At 49.0% G+C, this 10,263-nt stretch overlaps 2 protein-coding genes across 2 annotated transcripts in view; one reads left to right on the forward strand and one right to left on the reverse strand.

Annotated features, from left to right (window-relative positions):
• The window catches only part of SCCPDH (saccharopine dehydrogenase (putative)), a 37,657-nt gene extending 29,630 nt beyond the window's left edge, over window positions 1-8,027 (forward strand). Inside the window, exons 8-10 of the mRNA XM_040451655.1 lie at window positions 4,210-4,345; window positions 5,808-5,889; window positions 7,398-8,027. Coding sequence (XP_040307589.1) covers window positions 4,210-4,345; window positions 5,808-5,889; window positions 7,398-7,503 — 324 coding nt within the window. The 3' untranslated portion in view covers window positions 7,504-8,027. The remainder of the gene's footprint in view (window positions 1-4,209; window positions 4,346-5,807; window positions 5,890-7,397) is intronic.
• Window positions 8,028-8,955: 928 nt separating this feature from the next.
• Window positions 8,956-10,263, reverse strand: part of LOC121015138 (kinesin-like protein KIF28P) — a 78,660-nt gene continuing 77,352 nt past the window's right edge. The window contains exon 24 of the mRNA XM_040451886.1: window positions 8,956-9,162. Coding sequence (XP_040307820.1) covers window positions 9,049-9,162 — 114 coding nt within the window. The 3' untranslated portion in view covers window positions 8,956-9,048. The remainder of the gene's footprint in view (window positions 9,163-10,263) is intronic.

Below are 10,263 nucleotides of genomic sequence, written 5' to 3' on the forward strand. Positions count from 1 at the left end.
GAGCGCTTCGTTTCCCTCACATGGTTTACAGACCCTGGGTCCAGTGGGGTCATTATTTCGCCCGCTCACACCAGGCACCGCTGGAAGGTCCTCCCCCCAAGAGGATGGTAGCACCACGAATGCATGCCCTCCCCCCCTTGAATGTGTGCCCCCCATGCATGCCTCCCCCCTCGAATGTGTGCCCCCACGTGCACACCTCCCCCCGTGGCTGGAAAGCGCCGTCTGAGGCTCCGGTTACGTGTAGTTAGTCATCTAGATGTCCGTCTCCTCCCAGGGGCTTTTTCACACGGTACCGGCCCCAGCCCTCCTCTCCGTCCGCAGGTGCCACACCTCCTGCCTCGCGGTGGACTTGAGAATGTGTGCTGTGCGCCCCCCGATTCCTGTTCTCCGACCCACGGCCCCCGCCCTCCCCTTCTTTCCTCCCCTCGGAGAAGAATTCCGCACAGGACTAGTCCCGCCACCCGTGCTCCTTAAATCTAGCATTTCTTGTGTGCAGCGGGCACAGAGCCGAGTGCTTGACATCGCATTCAGTCTTCCCGCTTACGGTGGAGGAAGTCATCAGAGCGGGTCTGTGCGCCCAAGGTCACGCGGCCAGGGTGTGGCGGGCGCTAGAGTCAGACCTGCCTGCGTCTTCACCTTTACTGTGACCCCAGTGGTCCTGTGATTCTCCACCTGCCCCACTACGGGTTCCTTCTCCGCATCCTAGACACACGCCGACCTAAGGAGGAGTCCTGGGCGCTCCCCTCACCCTGTGCGGTCCCCTCGCCAGAGTCCACGCTGCTCTTATAACTGCTAAGTGGGTTCAGTGCGCTGAGCCCTTCTTTGCTGTTTTCTTTGACATTATTGTCCTCCTTGAAATACCGCTTCTCTTGGCCTCTGAGTCCAGGTGACCGCTCTGTGCCTGTCCTCCTTCCCGGCACCCTTGGGTGTGGACCACCCCCAGGGCTCCAGCCTCCCCCACCCCTCTCCCCCTGCGCCTGGTCAGCAGACCCCCTGAGATCTCCAGCTTCCACGCCCAGCTGCTGAAAACTGAAGGTGGCGGAATCTGAGCTTCTTTCCTCCAAACTCCCGTCTTCCTTTACTTCCCAGCTCAGTTGGTGGCACCGTCATCTGTCCAGTCACAGACATAGGCATCATTCTAGATTTTTCTCCAAACCCATCATCCCCGCCTTACGAGGCTCTGACTCCTCTCCCTTCCTTTTTCCCTCTTCCCCCAACGGCACATAAAATTTACCATCTTAACCATTTTTAAGTGTTCAGTGGTATCGAATCCATATTGTTATTCAAAACATCCATATTATGCAAATTCGTGTGGTCACGCAGCGCATTTGTGCTGTTGTGCAGCCGTCACCACCCGTCTCCAAGCCTTTTCCTCGTGCAGAACTAGAACTGTCCCTGTTAAGCGACAACTTGCCTTTTCTCCTTCCCCCAGCCCCTGGCAACCACCGGCCTCCTCTCTGCCTCCCTGAATTGGACCATTCTCGGTGCCTCGTACGTGTGGACTCACACAGTCCTTGTGCTTCTGTGACTGGCTTATTGCACTCAGCGTGACCTCCTCCAGGTTCATGCAGGTTGTAGCAGGTGTCAGATTGCATTCCTTTTTAAGGACGAATAGTAGTTCATTTTCACTCTCACACACACCACACACACATACGCACTCACACACTCAAGAGACACACATGCACACCCCCTACACACACACACACAATATTGCATACACAACCCCCCCACACCCCTTACCCGCGTGCACACAGACACACATACCACACACACACAGACCCCCCTGCCACATGCCCTCCACACACACACACACACACACACACACACACCGTGTGCATACGTACCACATTTCCATTCATCCATCCACAGACACTGGGGTTACTTCCCCCTTTGGCTACCGTGAATAATTCTGCTAGGAACATGGGTGTATAAATATATCCTCAGGATCCTCCTTTCGGTTCTTGGGGTCAATATCCCTAAGTGCAATTGCTGGATCCTATGGTAATTCTATTTTTAATTTTTTGAGGAGCCATCAGACCCTTTGAGCGCACCGACCCATGTTATCTTCCCGTCAATGGCGCATGGACGTGCTGGTTGCTCCATAGCCTTTGCCAACACTTGTTTCCCCGTTGTTTTTTAAGTTCATTTATTTTATTTTATTTTATTTTTTTTTAGTAATCTCTGTACCCATTATGGGGCTTAAACCACGACCCTGACATCAAGAGTCACACGCTTCACTGACTGAGCCAGCCAAGTGCCCCCTGTGTTTTTATTAATAGTAGTTCTAACGGGTGTGAAATGTCATTGTGGCTTTGATTTGCGTTTCCCTGATGAGTGATGTTGAGCATCTTTTCATGTGCCTATTGGCCATTTGTAGGTCGCCTTCAGAGAATGCCAATTCAAGTCCTTTGCCCATTTTTGAATTAGTTGTTTGCGTTTTTGTTGTTGAGTTTTTGGTGGTCCGTGTGTATGGATATTAATCCCTTATCAGATGGGTGATTTGTAAGTATTTGTCCCCACTACTGTGCACAGTCTAAGACAGATCTGACCTCGTCGCCACCTTCTTCAGCCTGGTTCCCTGACTTGCGGCACGTGCAGTGATTCTTACCTAGGGCTTGATCAGGACCCCCCACCCCCACCCCCAGGGAGCTTTTCCAAAGACTTGTCCCGAACCAGTGTCAGGACATTCTGAGGCAGTAGATGGGAGCAGGGCCTGGAAATATGAGCAGTGGTTCTCACCTTGGAGAAAGAGCCCCAAACTGATGACGGAGATTCAAGTTTGTTTGGTCTGGAATGTGGCCTGAACAGTGGGCTTTTTAAAAGGCCAGTTATGCTAATGTGCTGCCAAGGTTTTGATCACTGGGGTGGAGGTAGGTGGGTTCCAGGTCAGATTTTCGTGGTTTTGGTTCACACCCCTGGAGTGCCAATGAATGGAAGTCGTCTCTGCAGGAGTGAGGTCCTTCATCATCTGGTGCTGGACAGCAGATGGGTTTCATTTTCATGCCAACCCTGCTGAGTCGATAGTAGCAGCCTGGAGACCATATTGAAAATTGTTGTAACAGTGAATACGCACCCAGCCTGAGAGGCTGTGATCAGGCAGGGGAGGGGACACGTCCTAGCACGAGTGTCTGTCCTTGTCTGCACCTCTGATAACACGAGTGCCACCCCTCTCCTCTTGGACTGTGTGTTCTAGCCATGTTAGACTGCGGTCCACTGTGATGCCACATACCTTCTTGCCTTTGATGGTTTCTCCTTCCTGGTAACCACCCTACCTTTCTGTGTGATAAACTTCCATGAGAGAGAGAGAGAGAGAGGACACATTTCAAAACCCTGCCCCATTTTCCTCAGTAGATCTAATAATGCCCTCCTTTGAACTTGTCCTGCATCTTTTAATTCATGTCTCATATTTTTATTAGATCTGAGTGTGTGTGTGTGTGTGTGTGTGTGTGCGCACTCACTAAACTATCAGCTCCAGAAAAGACAGGGATCATATTTTAATTATGTCTCATTAATAAAAATTGGTCGACCACAACTGAATTCTGTTACCTTATTTCTAAATTTAGTGATTGTGAAAGATGCTTGGATAAGTCCTACAGAATTTAATTTTTTGAATCAGGTTTTTTCAATTCTGTCTGGCCTGTATTTCCATTACTTGTTGGTTAGTTGTTTTTTGAGAGAGAGAGAGAGAGAGAGAGACAGAGAGAGAGAGAATCTTAAGCAGGCTTCATGCCCAGCGTGGAGCCCAACGTGGGGCTTAATCTCACAACTATGAGATCATGACTTGAGCCAAGGTCAAGAGTCAGATGCTCAACCTACTGAGCCACCCAGGTGCCCCTACTTGTTGGCTGTTTTTGTCTTGTCTCCTCAAACAGCTGTGTGAAACCAGATTATCATGTTCTGCCGTTACCCCCGTCCTAAAATAAAAACTGCCTCCACCTTGTCCTCTGAAACGACTATTTCAGTGGTGCTGTCCTTGTGTAGGCCACAGCCTAGGAACCGAACTTGTACCGCATCCAAGTTCCTCACCACCTCCCTCCCCTGGCAACACACCCGTCATCAAAACTTGTGTCTTCAAAGAACTGATTTTTGCCCCATGCTTCAAGGATGGTAGGGTCTTCCGGCAGAATACTGATGTCTTCACCTGCTGAAAATGTCTCATACGAAATAGAATATTTACTGTGTTTAGGAAGGAGATGACATCTTTAATAAATAAGGCCTTTGCTTTTTCCTCAGATGGATGGCTCATCGTTTACATTGAGGTTCTTTGGTCAAGGATACAGCCAAGGCTTTGGTCCCGAGAAGGGCAAACCAAATACCAGAATTTGTACTCAGGTGAAAGGACCAGGTATTTCACATATGACATAAGAGTGCTGGGGCGTTTTACGTTGTCCTAAGGTATAAAGCAGTATTATGATATTTTTTTCTTAGAGCTTAATTATTTTAGAAATAAATTGCACAAGTTATTTTTTTTTTCAACGTTTTTTTATTTATTTGTGGGACAGAGAGAGACAGAGCATGAACGGGGGAGGGGCAGAGAGAGAGGGAGACACAGAATCGGAAACAGGCTCCAGGCTCTGAGCCATCAGCCCAGAGCCTGACGCGGGGCTCGAACCCACGGACCGCGAGATCGTGACCTGGATGAAGTCGGATGCTTAACCGACTGCGCCACCCAGGCGCCCCATAAATTGCACAAGTTATTTAAGTAACAATATAAATTATTCTGTTAAAGGAAGGATTGACATTGTTATCTAATTGTGTTAGTGTATCCCTCCCCCTGGTTTTCTTTTTTAGTATTATTTAATAATTCTGAACAGCATATTTTAATATTGATAAGAAAAGGGGCTGGTTGATATATATTCTCCTACTCAAGGGTCATTTGAAAGCAGTATAATTGTAACATAAAGCTGTGGGCCAAGGTTTCTTTGCAATCTTTGAACAGCCCTACATTGTTTGTAAAATGTGTGTGCTATGTGCATTTTCCTGGGAGGATGCAGGCTTTTGATGGGTGGCTAAAAGGGTCTGTCACCCAAAAAAGCTCAAGAACTTCGGCTGTCAATTTTACAGAGCGGTGCGGAGACACTTCTGCTTGTGAATTACAGCCTAATTATAAGTGTAATGACCACCACCTCTGGTAGATCAAAGGGGGTCTGCTTTGCAGTTTCAGTCAAGCCAGATGGCAAAGATATCGTTGTGTCTTGCCTTCTTTTCAAATTCCCACCAGGCTTCTTAAGATAAATTGACTGTATTTTTATTATTTGACCAAACTGTAAACACTGAGGTTCCCCTTGCTTAGAAACTTTTTTTAAAGTTACTCAGTTGTTTTTCGTTAAAAAGTTGAATCTTGGGGCGCCTGGGTGGCGCAGTCGGTTAAGCGTCCGACTTCAGCCAGGTCACGATCTCGCGGTCCGGGAGTTCGAGCCCCGCGTCGGGCTCTGGGCTGATGGCTCGGAGCCTGGAGCCTGTTTCTGATTCTGTGTCTCCCTCTCTCTCTGCCCCTCCCCCGTTCATGCTCTGTCTCTCTCTGTCCCAAAAATAATAAACGTTTAAAAAAAAAAAAAAGTTGAATCTTTTTTTTTTAAGTTTATTGATTTTGAGAGACACAGTGTGAGCTGTAGTGGGGGAGGGGGAGAAAAAGAATCCTAAGCCGGTGCCGCATTGTCATCGCGGGCCCCGATGTGGGGCTTGAACCCATAAACTGTGCGATCCTGACCTGAGCCAAAATCAAGTGTCAGAATAAAACCTCCCATTTGATTTTTGAGTGTTGCCGAATGCATTAACATCTTTCTTCGATCATCTGTCTTCCGCAGAGCCTGGCTATGTGGCTACCCCCATAGCCATGGTCCAGGCAGCTATGACTCTTCTAAATGACGCCTCTGATCTTCCTAGCATGTAAGTCTGGTTTTCTTCTAATTCGAAGAGGCCTTTTTCATTCGCGTTATATTTTCGCTTCTTTTGATGCTGTTTTCAGGCAGTGGGTCTGCACATAAGCATGCACATTCCCTTTGAACCAAAGATAGAGGTAAATTAAATTTGTAAGAAGGACCGTGTCTTAGTGGCCTCTGAGAACAGTGCAGAGATAGATAAATGAGAGGAGACAGGAAGTGTGAGAGTCACGTAAGTTGACTTTAGTTCCTTGTAAAAACAGCTCAGGTCTGGAGTCAGCTACGCTATAAAGGCCCTCGTTGTTAAATAGTATTATCAGGAGCCTCTAGTCAGTGCTGATGATACCCAGCTGGCCATGGGCGGCCCTGATACCGTGTGTGGATTCATTCATGGCAGCTTGGCTAGATGATTATCGATTGGGCTCTGTCACTGGAGCCTTTAACTGTTCCTGTAGAAGTAGGCCAGCGTTACAAATGAGCCATAGGCCCACAAACTCAGAAACAAATAAATGTAGATATGACCCGAAACGGTATTAAGTGACGGACATAAACAGTGTATAAAGCGAAGTCTCATTAGGTTTTTTCAAATAATTCTATAGTTGACGCCCCCTGGGCAGTCGAAAATCCATGTATAACTTTTAAAAATTTTTTCTAATGTTCGTTTATTTTAGAGAGAGAGAGACAGAGTGTGAGTGGGGGAGGGATGGAGAGAGAGGGGGATACAGAATCCGAAGCAGGCTCCAGGCGCCGAGCTGTCGGCACAGAGCCCGACGTGGGGCTCGAACTCACAAACCGTGAGATCGTGACCTGAGGCGAAGTCGGATGCTCAACCAGCTGAGCCACCCAGGCACCCCATTCATGTGTAACCTTTAACTACCCATCCCAAACTTAACTAATAGCTTACTGTTGACATATATTATACTACATTCTTACAACCAAGCAAGCTAGAGAAAAGAAAATGTTAAGAAAATCATAAGACAAAGTACATTTATAGTACTACACTGTAAAAAAAAATCACATGTAAGTGGACCCACGCAGTTCAAACCCATGTTATTCAAGCGTCAACTCTATACCCTTTGAAAATATTTAACGTATTTTTTAAAATGTTAGTCATTATAGTTAAAGAAACGTCTTCCATTCAGTTTAAGCCTTATTTGTGCTTTCATAATAATTCATTGCCTAAGTTTATTTCACTCAGGTCCTTTTTCTATCCTCCTGACTCCGAGGACTGGCTTTATGAGCAGCAGGAGTCCCTTGGGTTGATGGCCCTCACTGCCCCTCGAGCACACAGCCGTGTCCTGGGGGCTGGGCCAGTCTGGACGGGTTTGCTGGGGCTGCTTTGTAGCTCCTTTGTTCGTTGGCTCATTTTCAGAATGGAACCCAAACGTGTCCATGAGGGAACAACGGTTTCAGGAGTTCTGCTGGCTCAATAGCTGCTTCTCCGGCGGGTCACGCCAGCAGAGGGGAGGCCTGGAGACCGGCCTCGGGCACTGTTTTCCTTGTTCTGTCTTACAGGGGCGGGGTCTTCACCCCAGGAGCCGCCTTCTTCAGAACAAAGTTGATCGACAGACTCAACCAACGTGGCATGGAATTTAGTGTCATCAGCAGCTCTGAAGTCTAGACGTTGGAAGAATTGACTGAAGGCAGGACATGCATGAATTCATGGCTTTTTTGTTTGAAATTTGAGACGCTACACGTGAAAAAGTTGTCAGATCTAAAATACGTGCACATTAAAAGCAGGAAATTGTACTAGCTTGCCCTAAATTTCAAACCTTTGTTGGCTTTGTGATTTTATTGCTCGTGGAACAGAACCGATATTTGACTTCTTCATCGAAGAGTTCATCGTCAATGCTTATAAGTCAGCTGGCGGACTAGAGGGTGGGGGGGTGTCTTGATCTGTGTTGCTGACAGACTCCCCGTGAGGCACTCGGGCTGGTGTTACTGTAAGGCAGTAACTGGTATTTTCCTCACCTTGATTTTGAGGGGGATCTCCCCTTCTGATGAGTGTCTCTACGTATTGTTTGGGCCTTTGCCAAAGGAAAACGCACTTTTTGCTATGTTAGCCTAGTTTCTCGCCCATCCACACTAACTGAGTTTTTGACTATTACCTAAGTTGAATAATAAAGGGTTGTCGATGGAACGGTGGTTTTGTGCTTGGACCTAAGTATTTGAGGTGGTGGCAGACACGCCCCCCCCCCAAGTGGTCTCGCCTGTGCCGCTGCTTTCTCTGCTTCCGAACCTGTGATTGGTTTCATGGGTACCGCTGGTAAGTTTCCACCCACTTTCACCGCCTAACCAGGATTTTTCTCCTGTGTATTTTTTGTATTTAACCAGGTTGTCTTCTGAAGCCCTAAAATAAGGCAGAGACTTTTCCTTTTGTAATAAGCGTAAAATAAACACATACCCGGGGCTCTGTGCCACGAAGAGGGCAGCCGCTGCCTTCATGAAGCTTCTGCTCTGCAGGGAGAAGCGTGGTATCGAGAGGAGAATTAATGGTGTTGAGCAGCCCTTCTGTGCTACCTGTACAGAAGAGGGCGTCTAAGTGAACACGGAGATTCATGCTGGCGGTGTGGGTGTTGCCCATCCTCTGCCCTCAGCTCTGCCCTAATTTGGGGGACCTTGAACTAAGTTCCTATCTTCTCCCAAATCAGGAAGGTGTTCGGGAGCAACAGAGTGGCCACGTGTCAGAATCCTAGAACGACGCTGGGGTCCGCAGCGGCCCCCAGCAGTTTGCATTCAGGGGGTCTGCAGGTTGGAGCCGACTGATCCGGGTTAGATGTGCATCTGGGACCCGCTGGGGGAGGCTGCACGTTGTTACGTGTTCTCTCCAGCTTCGCGGTGTGTGGGCCGTGTCCTGCTCTGAGGTGGATGCCGGTGCGCACAACCTGCGTGGGCCTCCTCCAGCCTGAGATACAAGTGCGTCTCATACAGATTATCTTTAAAAAAATTTTTTTAACGTTTGTTTTTGAGAGACAGAAACAGAGTGCAAGTCGGGGAGGGGCAGAGAGAGAGGGAGACAGGATTCGAAGCAGGCTCCAGGCTCTGAGCTGTCAGCATAGAGCTCAATGTGGGGCTCGAACTCACGAACTGTGAGATCATGACCTGAGCCGAAGTCAGATGCCTAACTGACTAAGCACCCCCCCGCCGGCACCCCCAGAGTATCCTTTTAAACCTTGAGGCTCCTCCAGCCACCCTTTTGCAGAAAGCCTGTTACTTCTGCAATTATTTCTGCAAACTGGCAAAGAACGCCGAGGCTCAGTCCACGAGGTATTAGCCATTCCTGCTTCCCTCAGCCTCTCTGCCAGGCTTTCCAGGATTCCCTGCTGCTTTGCAGACCCGGTCCCTGCGGCCATCGGCACGCAGAGCTCCACACTTGGGCTTCACTGTTTCAGGTTACTTTTTAGTTGCTGTGCGTACACTGGTCCTGCCCCAGAGCCCCTGGTTCCCCACCCGGGCCTCCTCGATTAGCCCCTGGTTCCTAGTATTAAGCAGAAATCACCAGCCCAGACTCCCTGCTTCTGGGAGTCTCCTCTTGGAGGCCTTGATAGCTGGCCTGCCATAGAGTTTGTTTCATCCTGTTTGATCGCCCTAACTTCATACTTTAGGGGGCAAGGATTGGGGCTGTCACGTCTATTTCCTCCGTCCTGGCTTCTTACACAAATCAGCCCAGCCTCCCTCCCGCCGCCCCAGCCTGGGACAGTTGTGCACAGGGCACGGTGGTCCAGAACACCGCCTGCAGACTTCTGCTCACTCAGAGGCCTGCACAGGCCTTGCTTATGTAAAACCTCAAAACGGGGGAGATAACTGTGCCAAACTCATAGGATGGTAATGAGTGAAATGGGCTAATGCATTGAGCACGTAGCTTGGAGCCCGGCACACGTACATGCTCACGGAGTCTCAGTATCCTTAGTGCTGCTGGTCCCAGTAGGGGCTCTCTGGCCACAGGAGGTCTCTCTACAGCCCTCCCCACCCCCGCCGGAGCGCCCAGTGCGTCAGCCCTCGGCGGTGGAGACCCACCCGGCAGTTCTTTGCGGAACCAGGATCACCTGAGATCGACTCCCTGTCGGGAGATCTTCCCCAAGGTCTCAGCCTTGGCCCCGCGGACCCGCATTGCGTGGGTCCACGATGCAGCACTGAACCATTTTCAGATAAACTCATGAAGGCAAAATAAGTGGTTGTTTTCAGAGCAAGGATACCAAAGGAGAGGCTTGAAATAACTGTTAAGTCTCCAGGTCTGACAGCAAGAAATTCATCACAACAGCTTTATTTGAACTTTCAAACTGTTTACCATCAAAATATCAATGGCAGATGCTTATCAGCTGCTTTGGTTTGTGGGGTGCTGTGCTAAGTGCTTCCCAGCCCCGGGTGCTGAGCTAAGTGC

Source organism: Herpailurus yagouaroundi, unplaced genomic scaffold, assembly GCF_014898765.1.
Source record: "Herpailurus yagouaroundi ecotype Mexico unplaced genomic scaffold, PumYag 205, whole genome shotgun sequence".
NCBI classification, from domain to species: Eukaryota; Metazoa; Chordata; class Mammalia; order Carnivora; family Felidae; genus Herpailurus; species Herpailurus yagouaroundi.